The sequence below is a fragment of the Athene noctua genome, chromosome 16 (genome assembly GCF_965140245.1).
Source record: "Athene noctua chromosome 16, bAthNoc1.hap1.1, whole genome shotgun sequence".
In the NCBI taxonomy this organism is placed as follows: domain Eukaryota; kingdom Metazoa; phylum Chordata; class Aves; order Strigiformes; family Strigidae; genus Athene; species Athene noctua.
The window spans coordinates 8,161,646-8,187,587 of NC_134052.1; the positions used below are offsets into that span (position 1 = coordinate 8,161,646).

General features: G+C 48.0%; 3 protein-coding genes across 5 annotated transcripts; 2 read left to right on the plus strand and 1 right to left on the minus strand.

The window, feature by feature from the left end:
- Positions 1 to 637: 637 nt before the first annotated feature.
- Positions 638 to 9,866, minus strand: SPATA2 (spermatogenesis associated 2). 2 transcript variants are annotated; one of them, XM_074920427.1, is made up of 3 exons: positions 9,639 to 9,866; positions 6,223 to 6,648; positions 638 to 4,436 (listed from the first exon to the last, which is right to left on the minus strand). In XM_074920427.1, the coding sequence occupies exons 2-3, from the start codon at positions 6,538 to 6,540 to the stop codon at positions 3,183 to 3,185; spliced, it is 1,572 nt and encodes a 523-aa protein (XP_074776528.1). In that variant the 5' UTR covers positions 6,541 to 6,648; positions 9,639 to 9,866; the 3' UTR covers positions 638 to 3,182. The 2 variants fall into 2 exon arrangements, with proteins under 2 accessions (XP_074776528.1, XP_074776529.1); XM_074920428.1 differs by having other exon boundaries at positions 9,619 to 9,866.
- Positions 9,867 to 10,985: 1,119 nt separating this feature from the next.
- On the plus strand, positions 10,986 to 17,056 carry RNF114 (ring finger protein 114). Its single transcript, XM_074920403.1, has 6 exons — positions 10,986 to 11,134; positions 11,786 to 11,936; positions 12,977 to 13,083; positions 13,718 to 13,832; positions 14,740 to 14,847; positions 15,071 to 17,056. Exons 1-6 carry the CDS (start codon positions 11,007 to 11,009, stop codon positions 15,134 to 15,136), a joined length of 675 nt encoding a protein of 224 aa, XP_074776504.1. The 5' UTR covers positions 10,986 to 11,006; the 3' UTR covers positions 15,137 to 17,056.
- A 4,507-nt stretch (positions 17,057 to 21,563) lies between these two features.
- SNAI1 (snail family transcriptional repressor 1) lies at positions 21,564 to 25,154 on the plus strand. Of its 2 annotated transcripts, XM_074920204.1 has the most exons (3): positions 21,564 to 21,661; positions 22,276 to 22,779; positions 23,974 to 25,154. In XM_074920204.1, exons 1-3 carry the CDS (start codon positions 21,583 to 21,585, stop codon positions 24,153 to 24,155), a joined length of 765 nt encoding a protein of 254 aa, XP_074776305.1. In that variant the 5' UTR covers positions 21,564 to 21,582; the 3' UTR covers positions 24,156 to 25,154. The 2 variants fall into 2 exon arrangements, with proteins under 2 accessions (XP_074776305.1, XP_074776304.1); XM_074920203.1 differs by lacking the exon at positions 23,974 to 25,154 and having other exon boundaries at positions 22,276 to 23,029.
- The last annotated feature ends 788 nt before the right edge of the window (positions 25,155 to 25,942 follow it).

Consider the following 25,942-nt stretch of genomic DNA (forward strand, 5'->3'; position numbering starts at 1 on the left):
TGATTTTTATAATCACCCCTGATACTTCCAGTAAGCTCAACAGATCGTAAGATTAGAGGACTTGTAGAAATGGCACTTCAGGCATTTAAGCATTCACTTGACATGCTTTAACACAAAGAACAAACGGAAAAAAAAAATCTAGTTTGGAACTTGAGAAATTATCCTGCTCCAGAGCTAGCAGGATGAAAAAGGAGCCAGAAGGCCTAACTCAAGTGCCAAAAAGTACATCAGTAGTATCACACATCTTCTGCGAGATGCAGCGTACATCAGGAAGCTAGTTAGAGAAAGTGCGTATAACATCGAGAGTCAAGGCTGGAAATCAACGTAGGTTAGCTTCCCATCGCACATGAAACCTGCTCTCTACCCCACGTTAGTCTGTCTGCTGCAGACTGCTGACATATTGGCTTACATGCTCTTATGGAACAAACTGAGTCATGCTGCTAAGACTTGAAAATAAACGTTTTTTTAAAAGGCTCTGCATTCTGCAGGCAGTACATTCAATTTCATAAAGCTGAGGCTCAGATACATACACTCTTGCCCATTTTGCCCCCGAGATTACCTTTGTGCCCCAACTCATTTCTGCATGCAAAACGCAGTTGTGAAACAGACAGCTACATGCACTCAACTTTAAGAAAAGAGTTTAAGCCTTTTCTTAAAGGCCTCTTTATTTTTAAATTCCTTCAAAACATAAATTTAAACAAATCAGATGCAAAACACCTGCATTTTAAATTAGCATATATTTTACTGTATCAATCACAGCAACCTCATACAGTAAGATACACAAAAATAGAGCATGGTATCACTTCAATTCAACACAGTTTTGTACTACAGTATTCCATGACATATATACACAGGACTTTTCTTTTTCAAAGCAAGTGTAGTCCCTGCTATGTTCACCGTAAAAATTACGTGGCATCACAGTTTTAGTTATTCACTGTAGTGTGAGTAGCCATATGGAAATTGAACTAGTGAACTAGAAGATACACTGTAGAGCAGCCAAACAGGCATGACACTTCAGAAGATGAACCAAAACAAAATAACCACCGAAATGAAAACCACCCTTAGACTGTATTTTAATAGTAAAATTGTTTTTAAATTCTTCACTATATACATAATGTATCTACATTTGTGTCATATTTATATATATATATTTATAAAAAACCATACAAGATTTTGAAAACCTTAAAATCATTCACCTAAACAATATTCACCCCAACCTTCAGGGTCAGCAAGGCATTATGCCTATAACATTATGTTCAGTTGCAGTCACTTGATTCAGAAATTTCCCTGATTGCTAAACACACCATTCGCTTTGTTTCTTAGTGCAAACTGTACAGTAACTTATTGTTCTCAGCCCTCTGTAAGACTCAGGTTTCATCTTATTTCCATAATACTTCTGACACCCATTTATGGCTAAAATTATTTTAGCTATTTTACAACGTTAGCCTATATAGTTTCCCCCTCTACCTACCTCAAGCCCTCCCCCCACCCAAAAAAATGTAAGACAAACAATCATTCATGCATATTTCTGTCACACAGGGATCAATGGACATTTAAGTTTAGAAGTCTAGACTCTAACAGTGTTTAAAAAAACCCCTAAGTGAATAATTTTAGTGCAAAGTGGACTACATAGTTTACATCTCAGCTAGAGTTCTTTACAGATATTTTAAACACATTTAATTCTGCACATCAGATTAGGTTGCCTCATACTTTGTTCTAACTAGATAGTTGGAATAAGGAAGTTAGAAGGATTCTTGTGGGTTTCCTTTTAATAAAAAACTAAAGCCTATTCATAATCAGGTGGTGTTTGGGGGTGAAACTGTACAGAGCCTAGCACAACGGAGTCCTGGTTCTCGGCTAGGGTTCCTATGTGCTACAGGAATACAGATAAGTATTATTATCTGATTCACATCCATAAGTGATGGGTTTACTTTAACAGGAGACACAAATGAGCTCTGATTTTTAACCAGGCCCGTGCTTTACTTACTGGACTACACTACAGACTTTGCAGTGAATTTGGAAGCAAGCAAAACATTTATACTTACAATTTCCATAACCACAAAGGAAAAGCGTGCACCGAGAACCAAAATCCTGCAACTCTTAGACAAGACTCCACTTAGGCTAGCGGTAGCCTTATCAGAGGGAAAAAAGTTGTCAGATTAAAACCCAAAAATTGATCAGAGCCAAGAACATCAGTCTGCCACAGTGACTATAAGAAGCTATGAAATACAGTACAAAGAAAAACAAAAAGTCACCTGAACAAATAACCCAGAGAGACTTCATAGTTATAATGATTCTACCACTTTTAAGAACTCAACATATTAAATATTTATTAAAAATAAACTGTTTCCAAATTACCTATTTACAGTACAAAGAACAGTACTTAATACATGTGCAACAATAGTAAAGAAAAATCAGTACTCATCTGGAAGGACAACACTCTAGGCATAATTTAAGTGACATGAATACAGATCCACCTTTTTAAAATACCATACAGTAACAACCAGTAGGATGATATTGGCAACACCAGAAAATAAAGCACGTATCGTCCAGATTCAGATTATACAAGCTTGAGATAAACAACCGGAAGATAAGGGGAGAAGGAAGAAACATAAGGACAAAAGGAAGAGATGTTGTGGTGTTTGCATTTTGGAGATCAAAAAATGCAGACACACTTCAAAAAATAGTCCTTGTTGGCAAAACAAGCCATTCACATATTTCTTACACATTTTGAAGTCTTACTTTATCAAAAACCGGCAGTAGATTCATCACTCATAAAAAATAAGAATCTTAATTTTTAGACTTTATTTTCAAGCCTTGCATGGTTTTATTTGGGCAAGGAGATGACTGCAATGTAATAGGTGTGATGTCACTTTTCTAAAATACAACAGCTGCCAAGTTTTAAAGAAAAATATGCTCTTCTCCCCCATTTAAATTGAAAAATAATGATCATTTAGGAGTTACCTAAATTATAGCAGCATGAAATCTAATGTATCTGCAGCATCTGTGAAGCCACAAAAATCAAGAACTGGCACCTGATCACTGAACCATGGTTCCAAATATTTGGACATGTCATTTTGGTAAGAGGTCAGTGTATTTTCTTATCAGTGGAGTCAGAACATTAGTTAGGATAGCCCTTTCCCCTCCCCCTTTCCTTCCCCTCCAAAACAGACTAATCAAGTCTATCTATAAACTACATGGGACAGCTGGGATGATTTATAGTTTAACTGATTGTTAGGCATGAATCTGTGAAGCTCGCTTTTTCTACAGCAGGGATCATAATAGTAAGCATTGAGGCAAGTGTCACATGAGACTTTTGAGCAAAACGTGCAAGTGTTCGCAGCTCCAGATCGGTTACAAAAGCCACAGCGCGAGGTGCCTGAAGGTTTGGATTTTGAACTGAATTGAGCAGCTCTCTCTTGACTTTGAGTCTGTGACGTGTACTGAGATTTCTCCCTCAAAGCAGATGCAGGAGACAAGCCTTCATTTGGAAGTGGTTTGATTGAATAGGTACTCTGTTTCACTGCTGGATATTCCTGCCTAGAGTTGAACAGATTGTCACACTTTTGGCAAACAGAAGTGCCACAAGGTACACCACAGTTTTGGCACTTGAGGGAAGCTGTCTCTTTGGCTAGGTGGGTGCGTTTGTGGTAAACAGGGTTGGCATCATTTTTTAACACCCATACATCAGGCTTAATAGCTTCTTGTCTTTTAAAATTCAACATACTTCTAGAATCAGGATCAGTATATAAATCTAAGTCCTCTTGAGCAGAAAAATAGGAGCTGTAAGGGACATTTGTTCTTAGCATACCATTGTGATGAGATGAACTTGGCAAGAATTCATCTGAACACCCATGTGGGGAGCTTGACATTGTCAGAAGAGAGGGTGATGGACGGATAATTTCATCTTTAATGTCATCTTCTGCATCAACTAAGATGGGTTCTTTCCTGAGACTCAGTGAGCTCATCAGAGGTGGTTTCTTACTTTCCCAATAATTATCGTATGTGTCCACTGATTTAGAAGGCTTGCTCACCTTTGGCTTGAAATAATCTTTAGAGGCCCGTTCACTCGCTGATTTCTGGAGTACCATTCGTGCCATGGAAGTGTTTAAGTTTTCTTTGCACTCTACACGCCGTTTCATGGCTTCTGAGCAGCCTCTAACATCTTCATTGCTATTTTTGCGTTCATTTATGACATCAATCTCTGAATAACCTTTATCCTTCACTTGCAAGTGAATTTCAAGAAGCTGCTCACATTCCACTTTGGCCAAAAAGAGTTCAAATGAAACCATTTTCACTTGAATGGCATCAACCTGCTCTTTGAGCTTATACATCGTTCCCAGTTCTTGGACATAGCCCATGTAGTTCAAAATCTGCCTTACATCATCTTCAGTTAGAGCAGACTTTACATAATAAACAAAGGGTCCAGTGTAGGTCTAAGGGGGATGGGAGGGGGAAATAAAAGGAAAACTAGGTTATAAATTCAGTGGTGGAGTAGATGTTCAGATAATTCAGTGACAGATACTATATAACTAACTAGAATAATAATGACAGTGAACACATGCAACTCCCATGGCAAGATGAACTCCATTTCTGCATCCCTCCTGTTCAGCAGATGGAAATTCCACACGAGGCAAATACAAAGTAGGAGAGTTTTCATTCAAATTGAATCCTGATTAGCATAATGTCCTCCTTGTTGATTTAAATCACTATGCTATACACTGACATTAACTTTTATGCATACCGGACATGTTTGCATTTTAAACAAGTCTACTTCGAAAGGTAAAAAGGCAGAGATTTCACGTATTGCCCCTGGACACGGGCTAGCTAGAAACAACAGGAACTCAGAATTACTGTGGGAGTAACAAAGCCGTCTTCAATTCAGCTTTAAATATACTTGAGGTGCATGCTTTTTTGGGTACTATTACTATGCAGTTTTAAATGTCTGTTTTATTTAATTTTAAATTACGTCAAGAACTTCACTAAAAAGACCTAAAACCAAAGATGAGAGTTTGTGCAAGTTGAACTATCCTTAGCATCTGGCATACCCGAGGTATGTTCTTAACCCAGTTCAAAATGGTTTGGATTGCAGGCAAGAGTAGCCTGCCCATCACATCTTTGTGTAGAACAGGTACTGGATCCACAGTGCACAACCCAAGTCAGTATTGGCAGTGCATCAAGAGATATCCTCAATGGACCAGCCAACATTTCAAAGGCCAGAACTGAAACATAATGATGAAGAATATTTATGGAGAGTTCTTGAAGAAAGGCAGTTTCCCCTTAGCGAAACAGAGAACTCTCAAATGTTCTAATAATGTTCAAATTCTCCGCTGAAGAGTGAAATAGCATCTCTTTAAGAAAAACAAACAAAACCACCCATCACTAGTGCACAGAACCTGCAGATGACTTTAGACACCTATACCAGCAGTGGTTTTGTACAGCTTTCAAGTCTCAATTGTTCTTGTAAGTCACCTGCAGCATTCAAGACTGAAATGCCGCAGCAGTTTTGAATAAGCATGTAAGAAGAGGTAAAAGACAAAATAGAAAAATCAACAGCAGAGAACTCACTATCTGACTTCCAGCACCCAAGACGAGCAATATACAAGTTCCTAGTTTTCCCTCTGAGATCCTGGCATAGGTACATAATTTGGAAGTACATTAGAATCAAAACTTCATGAATTGAGAACTGACAAGCATATAAAACATATTCTGGAAACAATGCTTCCCGAGAAATTCCTTTATCATTATCATATACCTTGTAGGAACCTCAGCAAAGCATTCACTCAAAGCATGCACTGGTTGTTAGTACTTGTGCTCCATTAATAGCTGTTGCCAGACAAAAAAAAAAAAAAAAAAATCAAACTTTGAGTGAGCTTAAACACAACTTGACTGCTCACACTAGTGAAAGCATCTCCAAGTAGAAATTAAGAGGCTGTAGCAGGGTAGGCTGAATAAAAATCTTAAATAATCTCTTCCTCTATTTTATGGTTATATTATAAATGCAGACAGTACTTGTACTTCTGCTCTTGGGATACTCTCACTATCACAAACTTCACTTATTTTTACACAGGAACTTTCCTATGACTTCTGTTTACCAATTGTATAAATACATACATCATGCTAATAGTTGAAAAAAATAAGTCTGTAAAGGAAACGCATAAAATGTATTAAACAAAAGAAAACCAAATCACATTCTCACTACGGCCACACAAAATGTCTTACCTTAATATTTTTGAACTCCTTTTTCCAGGGGTAAAGAAAGAGATTAATTCCAACTGTCTCAAGCATGCCGAATGCATTATGGAGAGAATGTAAACTTGAGGATTTCACAGATCTCAGTGAGTTTTCAGCCATGTCGTAAAATTTTATCAGCCGGAATCTATAAAAGGGATCAATTTTAGGAAGGCAAAGTAGGGCTGCCGCTGCCACTCGCAAATACTCATCATTAATAGGACGCTGCTTGTGGTCAGATGCATTCAGTTTGCATTCATGGAACTGTACATACTTCCTAAATAAATCGTCTTTATATTTTGTATCCATTGAAATCAGTTTTTATCTCACACTTGGGCAGCTACCTCGTCTCTTTCATGGTTATTCAGCAGTAGGTTGATTATCTGGCATTAAGAATCTTCAGTAACAGCAACTCTTCTGGAATAAAAATTCAAAACAAAGACAAGTCATCACAGTTGCATAAATCCCAGATGTCCACAGCATCTATCTGCTTCAGAGGATTCTATAAAATGGTTCACAAAGCAGCAGCTCCCAGAACAGACTCTTTAGGTTTCTGAAAAAGCACAAGAGTCTACAGAAATGCTGCTGTCCTGCTTTTCACTGTCATTCTCTACTCCTCTTCCAGTTGTCCGCCTAAAACAGCACAACAAACCTACACCAAAGCAAGGCACTGAGAATCTGATACAATAAAGCTAGTGTAGGCTCAAGCCCAGACTGAGGGTTCCTTGGCTTAGGGAACACCAAGGCAAAGTAAATCACAGCAAAAAAAAGAGAAGCATGAGTTTTTAGGGTCTCTTCTCTGCATCTGATTTTGTCCTCTCAGTTCAAACAACTTACACAAACATTACTTTAATCAGTCACTGTTGGGTTGGGGTTTTTTTCTCTGTACAGTGATATAAAGGTTAAAAAAAATCCCCAAGAGGTTTAATTTTGCTCAACCTGGGAAAGCTTTTTTTTTTCCTCTCCTCTCTAGTGGCACAGGACTGTCCCTAGACTGAGCAGATTAATTAACTTTGCCTTTATATTTCTAACATTTTCTAGGCTCTTGAATGCCACTCACATTCCACCTGATGGCACACCCAGGCCATCATTGTGCTAGGAGAGCTCTGCAGCCATCTACAGAGAAGATGCTCCCCTGATTGCTGCAAACTACAGCCAAAGTTTCAGCTGAATCCTGGCAGCTGCAAAGAAGATTGTGATCTTTTCAGCAAAAAAAGCTACACCTGCCATTTTTTAGCTGCTTTATTAAACAGGGCAAAATAACTTCTGTTTTTACATCATGTACATTTTTATTTGCAGGGATAGCTGCTTTTATGTATATACTGATCTGCATTTTCACCTCACTGAGCTCACACGCTGCACAGAAAAAGCTAGTGACAAAAGAAGCTTCCTAATGCTACTTTACCAAATCCAAGGTAATTAACAGGCCAACAGACTCTATCCCAACTGCCTGAGGAACTTGCAATCAAAAAGCAGACCACAGGCCTCATTTTTTAAATAAAAACACAATCCAACCCTTATGGACTTCCCAACTGTGAACCAAGGGGAGGGGAGACAGGCAAAATCAATGCTTCAGTTGTAGTCAGTCTTAAACAGCACTTTAGAAAAGACTTTCCACCCAATATTAATTGCAGCTGCTAGAATACTGATCAATGCCCCCACACACTCCTGTTAAAATGAAAATCACTGTTAAGAGCAAAGTTAACTGAATGAAAGGAGCCATAACATAAAATACATGGTAGGGGGAACTACAAACCAACACCCAAGAGGCCAGGAAAACAAACAAACAAAACCATCAATAGCCTAGCAGTTAATATTACTTGATGAAAGGCTGTGCTTAACGACAACACCATGTGGGAAAAGTTAACTAGCAGTTCAATTTCTGCTCAAAGACACACTCAGAAATTGCACTGATGTCAAGAGACAAGCTGTGAATCACAGGAAATGTGGAGTTCTAAATTAACATCCGAGCATAAGGGACAGGAGTAAACCCTTCTCTCCCCAAGATCTTTCCTCCTTAAGTTGTGCAAGATGAAGTCTGTGGACAAAGACAACAAAATGTCTGTTCCTTAGCAAGAAGAGCTCCACAAGAGAATTTCAGAGAATAATCTTTGTCTGGCACATCAGTAACACACCCCCAGGACAGGGCATAATTACGTGCTGACAAGGAGCTGGATTAAGTGTTACCGTTCTTCAACCTCCACTGTTAATAACTACTAAACAAAAGCACTTGGTTAGAAGTACAGAATATCAGGATTACTAAAGTCCCCAAGTGAAACCAAAGTCCTTCATCAAGGTCCTGCAGACTGTGACACTCAAAGTCACTGCCAGCTCCGATTTTGACTTGCACTTTGTATGCAGGTCAGAATTTGCACAGCCAAAAAGCAAAACACAACGAACCAAAGACCCCAGCAAGCCTTTGCAGAGCTGCTCCTCTGCACAGAGCCTCCAGAAGCAAAACACCCTTGTCCCAGGCAACCCACCCAGTGCCAGGCAGGCTCTGAACAGCTAACAACCATGGTTACAAGGCTCGATAGAAACCTCAGTGTGAGCAGGCACAGATAAATATAGTTTTAACAAGCACACTAGCTGATGGAACAGATAAGGTAACAAGGCTGTTTTACTGCAAATTATTGACCTAAAACCTCAAGATTTCATGGAGATACATGAATAATAAGTTCAGATCAGAGTCTAGTTTCTACTGGCAAAACAAAACGTTTCTATCTATCTCCTGGGTCAAAACTTCAGCCGAGGGAACCAAACACTTTGCTTGCACTGGACTGCTAGGCAGGGCACAGTCACACAAAAACCTTTACAGCAGCAGGGGAGAAACACAGGACAGGTACAGCCTTCTCCCAACCCACGCTATGGGAGACCAGAAACGCCAGGGTCTTCATCGAACATTTGAAAATTATCTCGAATACAAAGGCTATTTAATAGCACAAGAGCACACCGCATCGCTAAGGAATTTCAGGCCTTAAAACACTGCAGAAAGAGGGAACACACAAATTAGCACTCGCTTGAAGCCGCTTCGCTCCTTGATTCCCACAGAGACACTTGTTGCTGAGACGCCAGCCCAGCCAGGAGAGCGAGACAGAGCTGGCGACGGTGAGGAGCCGCGGGCGAGGCCCCGGGACACCGACACTGCCCCCGCCTGCCCTGCGTGAGCGGCACTCGCTGACCGCCGAGCCCCAGGGCCGGCCCCACGGAGGCTTCCTCCCACCTCTCGCCGGTGAAGGGGCGCAGTGCCCGCCGGGCCGCCGCAGCCCGCCCCGCCGCCCACATCAAACCCGCCACCCCCTCCCCTCGGCAGCCAGCCCCGCGCCGAGGGCCCGCAGCCCGCGCGGGCAGAGCCCCCCACTCCGCGGAGCTGGGCCCGTCCCTCACCGCTCCGCGCCGGGCCGCACCTGCCGCCCAGGACCCGCCGCCACTCAGCCGGAAGCGCCCGGTGACCCGGATGCGGACTGCAGACCCCTCGGCCCCTCACACACTCCCGCGCAGTCCCCGTAGAGGCCGCCCCCCTGGAAGGGCTGCCGGCTGGCCAGCGGCGGACACGCCCAACCCGACGGCTCGACCGCCCGGCACCGGCCCGGGGGCTGCCGGCGGCCAGCGGGAGGCGGCGGCTGACAGCGGCGCCCCGGAAGTGGATGGCGGGAAGGGGCGGGGCACCGCCTCCTGCCCGAGGAGCACTTCCGGTGCGTGACGTCAGCGGGCGAGGAGCGAGGGGGCGGGGCGACCGCCTCCGGGCCCGCGGGGCAGCCGGGCTGGGGAACCGCGGGGGCTGGGGGGGGCGAGGCCGGTCGGGCCGGCGGGGAGGAGGCGCAGGCCAGGGCCGGCCCGGGGCGAGGGCAAGCAGGGCGGGCAGAGCCCGCGGGCCCTCTCGCCCCTGCGCTGGGCTGCCGGGCGGTTCTGCGTGAGAACGCGGGAGTGAATTTGGTCGGTGTGAAATTCGGCCGGGTTTTGCGCGGTGCTGGCCGCGGGCAGCCGCGCACACACGGGGCCGGGGCCTGGGCTGGGCCTGGTCTCGGCCCCAGCGCAGGGAAGGCGCCGCCACCTGCTGTAGTGCGCGGGAGCACGATGCACGGACAGCCGCACCCCCGGCCCTCGGGACTGCCCCCGGGCTAAGGCGGAGAGAGGGAACGCCATCAGGAAATGAAACTGCTGTGGGGTGCGTTTGCGCGCTCTCGGTAACGAAGCTCGGTTGTTAAGTCGTTCTTTTAGAAACGGTTTGTGTGTTGCCTCGGCTTGGGGATCTCGGAGAAGAGCTGCGCCGCCCTTCCCTTGAGAGATCCCTGCTTACTGCAGAGCCAGAACAGCCTTAACGGTGAAGGCTGGAGGCAAGGCCACCACACCCTGCTGCTCGCCGATGCGTACACCCGCGCGCAGCTGCCGGTGTAACGGATAAACACGGAGCGGGCGTAGCCGCCAGCCCGCGGTGAGACAACGCCCCTCCTGCCGCTGTCCACGGCCTCTCCGCCGTGGCGATGGGCTGCTGTTGAAATCGTTCGCTTCCCAGGCGTAGTGCAGGCGCGCTGCCCGCTCTCCCCGCCGAGAGCAGCCCCTCCCGCCGGCACCGAGCCGCATCCCCGCCGGCACAGACACGCGGAAGCGCCGCCGGGCAGGGACCGGGGCCCCGGGGGCGGGGTAGCGCAGGGCCACGCCCCCGCTTTGGCCGCGCCCCCGGAGGGCGGTGCCTCGGCGGCAGGGGGCGGTGCTGCGCCTGCTCGCGGGCCGCGCCGCCGTTGGCTGGCGGGGCGGGGCGCGGTGACGGGAAGATGGCGGTGGCCGGTGGCGGCGGCTCCTCCCGTTCCCCGGAGCGGCGGCACGACCTGCTGTCGCGTTTCACCTGCCCCGTGTGCCTGGAGGTGTACGAGAGCCCGGTGCGCGTGCCCTGCGGACACGTGTGAGCGGCTGCCGGCGGCGTGGCGCGGGGGCCTGAGGCGGCGGCGGCTGGGCCCTCTCAGCCCTCGGTGGGAGGGCGAGCTGGCGCTGGCTGTGGGCCCGCCGGCGCTCTCCTCGGCCGGGGGCTGTGAGGCCTTGGGAGGGAGCCGCGGCTCGGTTGCTCGTAGCCCTTCCCTTTCGCTCCCTCGGGAGCGGGGCGGGCCGGGGTGGGCAAGGCCGCCGCCTGCGCGGCGGGGGCTGCACCCGCTCGGGGGGTGACGGGGTCAGGCAGCGCAGCTGAGGACGAGGGGGGTCTGCAGGCACCTCCGCTCTTCAGCAGCGTCTTAGGGGGGGCTTGGGGCTTCCGTGAAAGGGGGGGAAATAACCTAGCAGAGAAAAAAGCTAATCTTTCACTTTCGATTTCTTTTCCTCCTAAAGATGCGATAAATTGGGGAAGCAGGGCACTGTCCAAACGTCAGTAACGCTGAGCATGACGAACTAAACTCATGCTCCTCCTTTTGTACACAAATATCAACAGGCTGTTGTTTTATTAGATATAATTTCTTCAAACTCTTTTATCACTTAGGGCAAAAGACCTGGAAGAGCTCTGGATATTTATGCTGCATGTCCAGGAGGGCTGTTCTCACCACCTGCTGTTTTTCTCCTACCCTAGCTTTTGTACTCCGTGCCTGCAGGAATGTCTTAAGCCGAAAAAGCCACTTTGTGGTGTCTGCCGCAGCACCCTGTCGCCTGGTAGCAGAGCTCTGGACTTGGAAAAGCAAATTGAAACGACAGAAACCACTTGTAATGGCTGCAATAAAAAAGTATGAGAGTATTTGCAAATTAAGTGCATGAGGTGTGCTTGCTCAGCCATACTGCTTAGAGGGGAATAAAGTGCTTCCTCTTCAGTTTTCTGCAAAATCAGGTCAAAATGTTTGTTCTGATAAGTGCTAAAGATGTTTTATATAGGCAGCACCCAAATGTTAACATTTTTTCCACAGTTTTTTATTGTTACCTCTTCAGGAAGTGAATTTCAAATGAAAGGTACTGATTTTAAAATTATAGTAAAGTATTGCTTCTGAAGTTGCTTCTCTCAGTATGTCTCTGTGGGAGGAATGCTGTAATGAAACTGGCTGTGGGTTTTAGATAGTGATCTCTTTGGCTCTTAAGCATAATTTTTTTTTTTGCTTCATTTGAATTAGTTATGAGTCAGAGTCGTCTTATATGGGTGATGTATTCCATAGAGTTATTGTTAGTTAATGTCCTGTATGTTAGCATCCTTCCTCTTTGTAAAGTTAGGCTTCTTGGTGTTAATTGAATGTATAAGAAGATGTTTTAGCAGATGGCAAAACAACGAGAAAAGGACAGTTAGACACAGTGAGGTAAAAGTAACAGTTAATTTCACTTATTGCTTTATGGTGTCTTCATTCCAGCTGACAGAAAACTGTAGTGCCTTGAATAGATTTCCTTATTGTAAATTTAAATTTTCATTAATGGGATTGAACAATTAGCAATCAAGCTACACCAAGATCTAAAAGCCAAATTATTTTCCATACTCTCTCAGTGATCAGGTAAACTGGCTTTATATGAAGCGTATTTTTTATACTGTAGCATAGGTTAAGAAAAGTTAACTGTCCTGAATAGTGTTGTATTTGTAAAATATTACAGGCAGCAGAGTTACAGGTTAGCTAATCTGTAATCTCAAAGTTTTCTGCCTCACCAGCTGAAGTGTTTGGGTTTTCCTGATTTAACACTGTCTGCAGAAAGCTGCTTTGTTTTATATGTTTACTGCTTCTGCTTCAAAGTGTAAAAGTAGCTGCAGGTAGTTTAAATTAACCTTGCTCTGCAATTCTTGCCTGCACAGATGTATCTCTCAAAGATGCGTAGCCATGCAGCTTCTTGTTCAAAGTACCAGAATTATATAATGGAAGGTGTGAAGGCAGTAACTAAGGAACCACTTCACAACACCAGGTAACTAGTTCTTCGCTGGAAATATTTGTCTTTTTTGTCCCAAAACAAATTTTGAAGTAAAAGCAGACTTTGTCTTTGGTCAGTTTGGGTGTTAATTGTTTTAATCCTTTCACATAGTTAAAAGCTAAACCTTAATCCTGCAACTGACTGTGGCAAGCTGTTCTGCTTTCTACTTAGTCTATGCACAAAAGATCTTTAAGATCAGATTACTCAGTAATAAGTAGCTATTTTTTAAATAAAGGTTTTATCTTCCTGTCTCTTGATTGTTGTAACTTATAATGAAGGGAAGTCAGAATTAACTGCAATGCACTCATCTGCATTGTAGCATACTGGGTACCCTGTGCATTTAAAAAAAAAAAAAGTTGATAAATAACATTTAAGCATTTATAACATTTGTAGAAGAACTATTCTCTGTGTAAGTATGGATGATATTAAGAGTTCCTTGAGCTATTGTTAGGAATTTACAAACTGATTGTTTAAAATTAGCTTGTCTTCATTGCATAGAATAAGATTACTGCTTTGACTAATTTATATTCTTAAGAGCTGGTAAGACATCTTTTGAGTATTGAATCCAAAGTTTTTACTTTTAACTTTCTTAGAATAATAAATAATCTCTTTTTCTCCCCTCAACCAGGAACTTCCCAAATCGCTTTACGTTTCCTTGTCCATATTGCAGCGAGAAAAACTTTGATCAAGAAGGACTAGTTGAACACTGCAAAACATTGCACAGCATGGATGCAAAACAAGTGGTAATAAAAAGTCTTGGTGCAAGAATTGCAATGAAGTCTAGTCTTAAATCTCTTTGAAACAATGAATTAGAGACTTACTCTTGAAGTTAAGTACATATTTATAATTATTCCTGTTCAAGTCAAATGTGGGTATGCTGTTCATGCATTTAACTTTTACATAATTTTGATGTTGGTTTTCAGTACATTCTCTGGAGGTGACTAGTCTCTGTTCCTGTTGCAGCTAGGTCACATCCTCCTTTCCTATTTGAAAAATGGCAGACATTCAAAGTTAATTAGGCACAGTACCAAACATCAAATTAATAAAATGTAATTTCAAAAAGAGTCAGACATTGAACTTTCCCCTCTGCTATTTTCAGCAAGAAGATATTATAAACTATTGGGAAAAATGCTTGCAAAAATTAGTATATCATTCTAGTAATCTTTATCTGCTGATACTCGCTCTCATATAAGAGGAATTGCAAAATGTGGAACTGAATTTGAAACTTTCATTTTTCTGGAAAGTTTTTTTTAAATTCCAAATTATTTAGAAAAAGGGTCCTCTTTCTCTCTTGGAGAGAAGTGATCTTTACAAAGGAGATCAAGGAAACTTTTCTGTTACTGAGAAATAAAGGCTGAAATCTTCTAAAGCAAACAGCAGTAGTGAATTCCAGTTTTCAGAATACAGGGAGAAGAGTAAGCCATTCCATTTCAGGGACCCAAGTCATGAATTAAAATTATTCAGGCTTATCTGAGGCTTTTGTACTAAATGTCCCAACAAACTATTTGACATCACTTTGCATATAGAATAGCGATTGTCACAAACGTGGAACCTCAGTCTTTGTGCTGTGTCTGTCCTGCCCTTCCTATTGTAAATGTTAAAGCACTTAACCTTTGGGCCTTAATTGGCTTTTTTGGGTTTTTCTTGAAGGTTTGCCCAATTTGTGCATCAATGCCATGGGGAGATCCAAATTACAGGAGTGCTAACTTCATGGAGCATCTTCAAAGACGACACCGCTTTTCGTATGATACTTTTGTGGTATGTGTTTCCTCACCCTTGGAATACAGCCTGATGACTCTAAAACCCCAGATTTTTTACATAGCCCCTACTGTGAAATCTCATCCATGCAGGTGGTATCATTAGAGAAATTGGATTACTGGCAGGTCAAAGGAAAAGACAGCTTTTTTCCTGTTCTCATTTGATGTTGTATCAACCAGCATGGCTGTTGCAGTAAAAGAATTTCTGTACCCTTTGTTCATAGGATTATGATGCTGATGAAGATGATATGATGGCACAGGTTTTGATGCGTTCTTTGCGGGATAAATGAACCAACTAGAAGACTTAACTGTAAAACCAAGCTTCCATGAGGGGGAAATGCCCAGCATCTTCGCACTTCTCCCTGTACATCCCAAGATGAACTCAGGCATCCAGAAATACGGAAGACTTTAATCTCTACCTTGGTTTCAAACTCTGGTTTGATATTTCTGTACCACTCAGTCCCTTGTTAACAGTCTATGCCATTCAACCCTGTCAGCCTAATTTTCTTACTTGTTTCGTACTAAGCTTAATTACATGTAGGTCAACATGGAGGAGACAAATCTGCTTTCCTTTACCAATGCCTATTTCTTGGTTTCTTTTGCAGCTGGTTCATTTGACTGTCTAAAACCAAAAACATTCCAAATGGAATGGCCTGAACTAGTTAATAAACATCTCTTCCCAATCTCATTTACATATCTTAAATGGTAGTATGAGAGGTGTATTTGTAGCTCTTTTTTCCTTTAGTGAGACCTCTAGGTGCTAACTGTACTTGTCAGACCAGCGCTCATTTAAAGTGACCTATGATGCCTGTGATTTCATAATGTTTCCCGGTGTTTAAATTCTTATAGGCAGCCTCTCACCTATATGGAAAACGTCTTCAGTATGAGTCTTCAAACTACAAACTTCCTTATCAAATCTTTGCACCTGTATAAACAACTAGTTCAAAATATTTTAGTTCTATGCATGATGATTACTTTCTCCCATACTTCGACCATAAGAAAATAAAATTTACTGTTGGTCTTAGTTAAAATGCATCATTTTTTTTAACTGTCTTAGCAAATATTAATCGTATTTGCTGGCTTTATGATTAAAATTGGTGGTTTTGAAACTGGTTTTCTAGTGATTTTAAGCATTATGATGATAGGGGAATTCAAAAGGGTTTTTTCAATACCTCTGCTTTCTATTTAAACTCAAGGTCTCGTATATATTCCTAGTTTTTCCATCTCTCAAGGCAAGCTGGTGGCAAAACTTACCAGTAATTCATAGCACTACCTTTCTGCATTACAGATTTTTAACAGGTATTTTGAATTCCTGTTCTTCATGTTGCTAAAGTAGCTGAAGCTGTACATAGATTGTTTTCCATATAATATTACATGTATAGTATGCAGGTATAGCTTTCAAAGAAAAAAGTATAACCCAGAAAGCAAGATGGCAATTCCAGCACATGGTAAATGGACTCTGTGTCCAAGTCTACACTTTTACTATAGAGATTCCTTTTTAGTTTAATGTTTTCATTAACTGCAAGGTCAAGATGCTGAGATATAATGATTTAAGACACCTGCCCAGAACTTGTAAATCACACTAGTGTTGAGATGTCTAGTCTAATTTAAGCATGCATAATTGGAGCAGTGGACCTGCACCGCCACAGAATTGAGTACTAATTAATTTATTTGCCCAGTAAACTTAGTATCATCACACTCTGCAGACTGCAGCATAGCCTCACCCTTGAAACAATGAAACACACCACAGCTAGAACCTTGATTCAAGCATTGTGCCTAGCCAGACCTCTAACATTTACGTTAAACTTGGTTTTAGTAGGTTTTCCCCAACTTGGTATGGGCTATTATAGACTCATCCTTAAGTATCTGCTTGGTGACTGGAAGCTCAGTCGTGGCAGGAGGGAAATATTAATCTCATGGTACTGTGGGAAAAGTACTGTGTTTGGTGTTGGTTATTTTTAATGCTTGATCTGCAAAGAGATTACGATATATTAGTGGTTGGATGGGGATTTCTGGGTTCTGGCTAGAATGCAGTTTGGTGATACCCATTGACCAGAATCTAGATTTCTGCTACTGTTCTAAGTGCACTTCCACGCAATTCTGATAAAATGTTTAAGGAGCAGTTAGGAGCTTCCGAGCAATTACTTTATCATGTTACTGACTTTTGAAGACAAGTTACAAATAAAGTTCATTTAATTTATAAAATCCTATCTTCATATCCACTCTTGTCATTTCTTCCTCGTGGTCCATACGTTTCATTTCAGCACCTCCCTAAAAACACTTCTTGCTGGCTGTGTAAGGCTGCAGGGAGCACAGTAGACCTTGAGAAACAGATTTCAGTTTTTGGCTTCTATTAAATATTTTGTACTGATTAGTTGCAACTTTGTTTATAATGTTATGAACAGTAGACCCACATGGGTTACAAGAAATAGTTTGTCTCGAGTTGTACTAGAACTGGCCAGAATGCTGCAGGTGCAGTCTTGCATGGGAATGCTCATATAGGCCATAGGAACAACCCCCCTGATTATCTCGTTTAAGTGGGGAATGTGTGACTCTCCAGCAGGGCTCTAAGCTATAGCTTTAACTCCTCTGGCTGTCAGGTGTGTGATGTTTACCTCCTTGTGTTGCCCTCAAGTTCAGGTAGCTCCAAATGAGGAGGTGAAGGCTGGCTTGTAGCAGGCTGGTCAGAAACTGCTCCTGTGGAGTGATTGTACCCTAACTGCCTGCCAACCCGGTCCTTGACTGTACAACTTAGGTTTGATTTGCATCAATTGATTACTAGGGAATTATTTCACGGAAGGTACAGACCAGAAATGCTGACTGGGGAATGCATGCTAGTTCTGCTTTAACTTTGATTGCGTTTGTGTGTGAATCAGAAGCAATGTCCTGGCACCTGCCAGCCGTGTAACACCAGAATTCCCAGCACTGCTTTCTGTGCTGCCTCGAGCATCCACAGAGGTAGATAAACCTGGCCGTGGACTTCTGCCTACTCCAGCTGCTGAAGAGCTTTGTGTCTCTATGCTGCTTCATCAGCTTCACAAGCGTGTTTACATGAGGTATGTCTTTCTGATATTTGCTGGTCGATTTAAAAAGACATTCTGTTGAGAGGTGCGTGTGTCCTGTGTATAGCCTTAATTCATCTCATTTGTGTGTAGAAACTTGTGATGAAAAAAAAGCCTTGTTAGAATAAACTAGTTCGGGCTTCTAAATCCAGTGGGGTGTTACTGCAGAAGAGTGAAGTAGTCTGCCAGAGCTGCTCTCACCTCATCAGCAGCTGATCTCATAGCTGCAGCAAACCGCAAGTGCCCATTGTTGGTGATAATGCAATCTGGCCACCTCAGACCTGTGAAATTCCCTGTGTCTGGCACAGGAGTCAGCCTTAGGAGGACGATTAGTGCAGAAGGAGAGGGGCAAAATGGGAAGAGACAAGCTTGCAACTGAGCTATTTTTTTTTAAATGAATCTGTCTCCAGTCAAAGACTGGCCTTAATAGGTCTGATAAATCGTTGTCAGCATTAATTGCCTAACACAAAGGCACTGGCTCATCTGGAATTACAGAAATAAATGCCCCTGGTCTCCTTACACTGGGGAGATGAGATCTTGTAAAGGATCCCATCTATAACAAAGCATTAATAGTGTGTTCTGGGTCCTCATGTCACCTGGTTGACACAGGCACAGCACATTTGCTTTGAGGCCTTTGGCCAGCTGTACTGGATGGTCACTGGCAAAACCAGCGTAGGGAGGATTAACCTCTCCCACAATATCAAGGCTCTGTTAAGTCATGGAAAAGCAAATGAGGGATGTGCTCCTGGTCCTAAAGCTTTTCTTTTGTTTAAATATACCTAAAATGACAATGGGGCATTTGCCTATTTTGGGGGTGGGTTTTTGTTTGTTTTTCTAATGCAGAGCTTCATGTCACAGTTGCACTGGTCTGTGCTTTGTTCTTCAGAAGTAACCCATTTTTAATGGGTAAACCACATTATTCTCCAGGTGCTACAAACAAGGACTGTAGAAACCACTTTTGCTTCCCCAAAACTCCAGAAAATACTCAGCACCCAGTGAAAATAAGTAGTGTTGCTACAGGCTTGGGTCTTCTAGTTCTTCTCATATTTGTTCTGCCTTTACCTAGTACTCAGACACTGGGCTTTGAAAAAATATTACAGTGGAGCTTCCCTCCCATAACCCGAGCACAGGGGGAATAAATGCACCCTGGGTGCTGCAGCAATTGGAGTGGTGGCCGGCACGGCGTGTGCCGACAGCAGAGGGAGGTCTTGCATTTTGGAGAGAATGGGGCTCGCACCTCCCGGCCCTGTGCTGGTCCCCATAGTCCTCCAGCCAGCTCAGAGGCCTGTGGTGGGTTTCGTGAAGCTTCACGGGTCTTGCAGTGAGGGTGCACACCTCCTCCCCACACCTCATGGCCAGACCTTCCCTTTTCCCCATCATGCTCTCCCTTGGCAACATGAGCTTTGTTCTGCAGGATATTTGAGATGCTTCATGTAACCATGGGGCCAAAGAAGGTGAAAAGAAGAATTTGCAGCAGACTTGCCACCCTGGAGGTGGTTAGTGTGTGTCTGGGAGCTCCTCGGGTCAGCCCATGTGGGTCTGGGACTGGAGCCATGCCATGGGCTGGTGGCAGGGCTGCTCTGGCCACCCTGGGGCTCAGCAGCTGCCAGAGCCCAGTGCTGTGGTGCAGGGTGGGACGGCTGAGAAACCACTGCCATTTCCAGCCTGTGAATCATTGCAGAGCTTCTCCTCCCCTCTGGTCTCCTGCCCCATAGATTGTTGGCTCATGGGCACAGGCAGGTCAGGTCACTCTCTCCCTTGGTCTCGATTTTTCCTCTAGCACATGCAAGTTTTTCCACGCATAGTGGTTGGAACAAATCTGATTACTAACATTTCAGAAAGAACAGAGGAGCAGGCTTTGCTTCTTGAAAGAAAACCACCTAGTTGGGTTCCTCGTACAAGTGTCCCCAGCGTAACCACATCCGTGGCAGGTGGAGGAGCACGGGGCGGGCACCAGCGAGGTGCCAGGGGAGGCACCTGCAGCAGCACCCGGGCTGCTGCCCCCCCCCCCCCCCCCCCGTGGGGTTCTGCACCTCCGGACCCCTGTGAGAAATGGGGTGGGCCTGGCCTCTGGGATTTGCATCCCCCAAGGCTTTCGGGGGGCACATCTTCCCCTGAAATTCAGGCTGATCCAGGGATGTGTTGTGTGGATAAACATGGGCAATTCTGCAGCAAAGGAGGGACGGATCCAGCTCCAGAGCATGTGGCTGCAGGGGAAGAGTTTGCAAATGCTTCTCATCTCCACAGGACTGCGTGTGGCTGGCCAGACAAGCTTTCCAAGCTGCTCCTGCCCCAAGGAGAGACTGACAGTGAGCTGAGCCCCCTGCACTGCAGCCGTGCCAGCGGAAAGCTTTGCTCTCCACTTCTGCATTTCATATGGGTTGTGGCTAAACAGTAATGTGTGGTCAGTGGGGGCTGGCAGAGTGGTGTGTGATGGGTGAATCATGAGTGGCCCAGCACCACGGGCCCTTTTCTGAGTGGCAGGACTGGGCACCGGCCAGGAGCGAGGAGGCATTCCCAGCAGGTCCCATTTCTCCTTCTCCTGCAGCCACCCGCCACCAGCAGCTGTCTTGGCCTGGAGCTGAGCGCAGCTCCCACAGCAGGTGGCTGGACCCATGCCCTGAGCCCTTCCAGTGGGAAAATCCCCACGTGAGCCAGAGGGATGGGGCAAGCTGGAAGCCAGGGCTGGGCTTTTTAACTGCCAGGTCGGGGGGACCACTCCAGCTCCACTCACCACTGTTCCATCACCTGCTAGCCAGGCCTGGGCACCTTCCCGTGGGCACATGTCCCCTGGGGAGCGGAAAGCCAACGGGACTGGGGCTGTTTGACCCACACTGCCGTGCTCGTGGGGAAGGAGTCAGGAGAAGGTAGAAGGGAAGAAAACCAGAGAGCAGCTTACTAGGGGAGGCTGTGCTGCCTGAAACCTGCCCAGCAGAAGGGAGAAGCATGTTCGGGCAGGTGCTCCTGACCCCTGCCTGGGGGAGGGAGGCAGCAAGGGCTGTGCTCGATCCATCCCGCTCCTCCACAAGCCATTGCCTCTTCTCAGAGGATTTATAACCTGCGGCAAAGTGTGCCCCAACCCGCCCCCCGCCGGGCTGTGTCCCAGCAGCGCTTCGGCGCAGCGGGGCAGGCGGAGGCTTGTCCTAACCTGCACCGCGGTCCCCGGCGGTGGGGCAGGGACAGGGACCGCCCCGCGTGGGGGCCCCGGCCATCACCCTCCCGGACCAGCGCCCTCCTCCAGCCCCGCCGCTGCAGGTGTCCCCGGCCCGGGCGCAGAGGCCGTGGCTCTGTCGCTTGGCTCCTCGCCCTGCTTCCCCCGGAGCATCGGCTGGTCCCCGCGGGGACCGCGACACCGGGAAACACTCCGAAAAGAAGCCACAAATGGCTCGTTCATCGCCAGCGGTGGCGGCGGTTTCCACGCCAGAGCCCGGGCAGGCAGCGCGGCCGTCCCGCGGGAGAGGAGCCCGTGGGCAATCCCCACGGACCGGACCGGCCTGGCCCGGGCCCCGGGGCCGACACCTGCCGGGCGCCCGCCCCGCCGCGCCCCGCCCCGCCCCGGGGCCCGGGGCCGGCCCCGCTCCGCCCTCCCCGCCCCCGCGCCGCCCCCCGGGCCCATATTAACGGGAGCGGCGGCGCGGCGGCCCCGCAGCGGGCGGCGGCCCCGGGACTGCAAGATGCCGCGGTCCTTCCTGGTGAAGAAGCACTTCTCGGCCAGCAAGAAGCCCAACTACAGCGAGCTGGAGAGCCAGGCCGGTGCGTGGACGGGGCGGGCCGGGCCACGCACGTGGGTGGTGCAGGGGCTCCTTGTGTCCCCACATGGGAGCGGGTGGGTGGCTGACTTTTTGCAGGGGTGGGGGTGTGTTTTTTTCTATTTTTCAATTTTCGTGCGTCTCGGGTGGGATGCGGCGCAGGATCCCCCGTGTCCCGAGGGGCGCCCCTTGGTTCCCCGGGGTGGGCGGCGGTGCCGGGGGCTCTCCCATGGGGTGGGCGCGGGGAGCTCCCCATGCTGGGGGTGGGCAGGGGCGCGGGGTCCCCTTCGCCCCATCCTTCGCAGCAGGGCGGGCAGGGGCGCCGAGCCCGCGTGGGGTGGGTCGGATCTCCTTCGCTCCGGGGTGGGCTGGAGCTCTGGGTCCCCGTGGGGTGCGCCGGGGTCCCTTTGCCCCTCCGGCTCTGGGGTGGGGCGCGGGGCTCCCACGGGATAACTGGGGGTCGGGTCCCATTGCCCCGGGGGTGGTGCGGAGCCCCGCCGGGGGAGGGTGGGCTGGGCACCCCGCTCCCCTGGCCGCGGAGCCCCGCGGGGGTGGGTCGGGGCCCCCCGTTCCCACGGGGAGCATCGGGCCCCTGCTGAGCGCTGCCGCCTTCCGCAGTGCTGGCCGCCCCGCTGCTCTACGAGACGTGCCCGCTGCCCGTCATCCCCCCGCCCGAGGTGCTCGGCCCCGGCGCCTACTACCCGCCGCTGGTGTGGGACGCGGGGCTGCTCTCCAGCCTCTTCCCGGGCGGCCCGGGCAGCGAGGCGGCGGGCAGCACGGCCCCCGCCCTGGACCTGACGGCGCTCTCCAGTGAGGAGGATGAAGGCAAGAGCTCGGGGCCCCCCAGCCCAGCTTCAGCCCCCGCTGCCGCCGAGCGCTTCCGCTGCGCCCAGTGTGCCAAGGCTTACTCCACCTTCGCCGGGCTCTCCAAGCACAAGCAATTGCACTGCGACGCCCAGGCCAGGAAATCCTTCAGCTGCAAGTACTGCGAGAAGGAGTACGTGAGCCTGGGGGCTCTCAAGATGCACATCCGGAGCCACACGCTGCCCTGTGTCTGCAAGATGTGCGGCAAGGCCTTCTCCCGGCCCTGGCTGCTGCAGGGCCACATCCGGACGCACACCGGTAACGCCGGCGCTCGCCCCTCTCCCTCCCTCCCTCCCTTATCGCCTCCCGCTTCCCAGCTCCCCGGCCCCCAGCGAATCGACGGGCCAGGTGTTATCTGGGAAGATAAGGGCTTCCCAAACCCCCTTGGCACATCTCTCTCTCAAATGTCCTTTAAATATCCTCTTGGCTGGAACCGAGCGCAGGGTCAAGGCTCGGCTCGTAAATCTGTGTGCTGCTGTTAGTGCCGCGCCTGCCCGCCAACTGGCCCCATCGGCCACGGCGTGATGGCAAACGCTTTTTGGCCCAGTTTCATAAAGGGGGTTATGAGAGTGCTGGAGCGCTCCCGCCCTGTGCATCCCTCCCTGCCCACGCCGCGGGCAGCACCCCACACCCGCTGCCCCGCTCGGCAGCGGCGGGCTCGGCCCAAAGCGCACCCGCTGCCGAGATGCACCTCGGCGGGGCCGCGGGCAGGTGCTGGGGGCACCTGTTGGTGCGGGTCCGGGCGCCGCAGCTGCAGCCCACCCCGCCGCCACGGCCGCCCGCACAATGCGTCTCCCGAGCATCCTTTGTGGGGCTGCGGGGATGGGGTAATTGTTACTTGGCACTGATTTCACACCCTCTTAACGTACTAAAGATGATGGCTGAAGGAAGCTGGGAAGACTTAATTGTGCTTTCCAAATTGAGCACACGCATTTGTTTCCTCCAAAAGAGTCTTTCTGGGAGGAATTCGCCCTGGCCAGGCTTTTCAATGCGAGCCGGGCGGGAGAAGGGGGAGCGCGGGGTTCAGCGGAGGAAATAGCTATACTCGCCCTGGCGCTGGCGCCTTTCAGCCGCTGCCTGCTATGATATAATTAACACATAGTGCTTGGCTTTCCTGCCTCTCTGCAAACGCTTCGCTTGGCTCCAGGCAGGAGATGAATATCGTGTCTTCGTTTGTATGTGCAACTGCCTTGCCGCTTGCAGATGTTTCCAGCATTAATTTTCCGTGGTTCATAGGAGAGGATTTTCTGGGAGTAGGAAATTCCCAAATCCGTGGCTTTCCCTGAAGTGAATGCTGTCCATACCTCGCTCGGCTTTCCCTCTGAACAATAATAGCCAGCACTTCTTTTCACTGTACTCTTCACAAATTTCGGCTAATGAATGGCTCCTTCTTTGATATTCCCTATGTGTTGATGCACTGGTTAATTGGGAGCGTTTCTCTTTGTCCCATAGGTGAAAAGCCCTTTTCCTGTACACACTGCAACCGGGCCTTCGCTGACCGCTCTAATCTCCGAGCCCACCTGCAGACCCATTCAGATGTAAAGAAGTACCAATGCAAAACCTGCTCCCGGACTTTCTCCCGTATGTCGCTGCTCCACAAGCATGAGGAGACGGGCTGCTCCGGCTCTCGCTGAGGACTCCGCTCCCCCAGGCCTCTCACCACGCAAAAACCTATATTATAACTAGTTTCTGTAGGAGTTAGTTTCCTCCGTCGCCATCGCAGTGTGCGCCGGGCCGGACGCAGCTCCTCCGGCCCTCGAGACCCTCACACTCCTCGCTCCGTGCCTCCTGTGCAATGCGAAGCCCTGATCCTTCTCCCATCCCGGTGGCTGAGGGTGCAGGACTGGACTCCGGTGCAAAGCGAGTGTGTGAAACTCGGGGGGCGCAGCCCTGAGCCCGACCCGCTGCTGGCGCAGCCCCTCAGCAGGTGCCCCCGCTTGCCGGAGGCACTCGGCACCTTGCAGGACTGGACCTGCACCCTGGCCCCACCGCCGGTATCAAACAATTGTGACCATGTAGCTTGGGGTTTTTTTTGTGTTCTTTTTTTTTTTTTTTTTAACTGTAACCACTTGGTAACTTTTAAGAACCAATATTTTTTTAATGAAGGACAAAATATTACACCCCCCCCCCCCGCCCTGAGTGTATATATGCCGCCTGTAGAAGGTGTAACTATGCAATAATACAGTATCCCAGTAGTTGTGAAGCAGCTGCTTCTCCCCAGCACAATGACAATTTGCAATGCCTGCGAGATTAACAGTGTCCATAAAAGGCATGGGTAGCCATTTCAAACACCAACCCTGTTTACAGAGCAGCTATGCACTCAAGCACCTGTTAATATGACTCTTAACAACTGCTTTTCAAGAGAACTGTGACTAATAGCAGGCACTTGTCAGCCAATACAATGGTGGCCTGTCCCAGGGCTGCCCATGGACAGGTGTGTGCCAAAAGCCCTATTTATGGGTATTGACAGGTGCCTCCTGAATGCATCTTTCTTTGGACATTGTTTTCACGGAATCATTACAAAGAGGATGTTTACATTTCAAAGGTACACTGGTATTTATATTTTTGTGCCACAATTTTGTACTGATGAAACTTTTTATATAATTATATACAGTTTATTGATATTCAATAAAATGTTTAATTTATAATGGGGTTACATGCAGCAGCCGGTGCTGTGGGGACTGGAGGGCTGGGGTGAGGGTGCTGGACTTGGCTCTCCTGCTCCCACCCTGCACTTGGGGCCTCTGGCTGCAGGTGAATGACAAGTGGCATCACGAGGGGATCTGCCTTGCAGGGGAGGAAAAGACCGGCTGAGTCAGTTCCTGCTAAAGGGCTGGGGCAGCTGTGCTGTGATGCAGGGTCGGGGGGTGTCAGGCTGCTGGGGGTGCAGTGCATGGCCTTGGCTCCTCATGGGAAAGCACAGGGGCTTGCCTGGCCCCTCCCAGCCTGCCCGTGTGGGTGCTGGCTTCCCCACGGGGCTATCGGAGCACCCGTGGCCTGGCTGTGTCCCTCGGTGCGCTGTGTGGAGCAGATCTGTGCTGCAGCATGGGGGATGGCCCTGCTGTGGTGGTGGGGCTGCCTCTGGCTCTTGGCAGGCTCCTGGGGATGGCTAAAGCACCAGGCACCTCACTGAGCTGAGCCTCGGGGTGGGTGACCCGCTGTGGGTGGGTGGCAGCAGAGGTGACACATCCTGTTGTCACGGCAGAGCCTTTCAGCAAGCGCAGGTGGGGCTGTCCCCTGCAGGCCTACAGCCGGGAGGGGACCGAGGCGCAGGTGCTCCAGGACACCCCAGGTACCTGCCTCTATTGATTCCCATAATGAAACTGTCCCAAAGCCTCAAACCACCTGCCTTGCACATTCCCAGCCCCCTCTGAATCTGGGAATTCAGGGACAGTGCAGCCAGTCTTGCTACCTGCCTCCC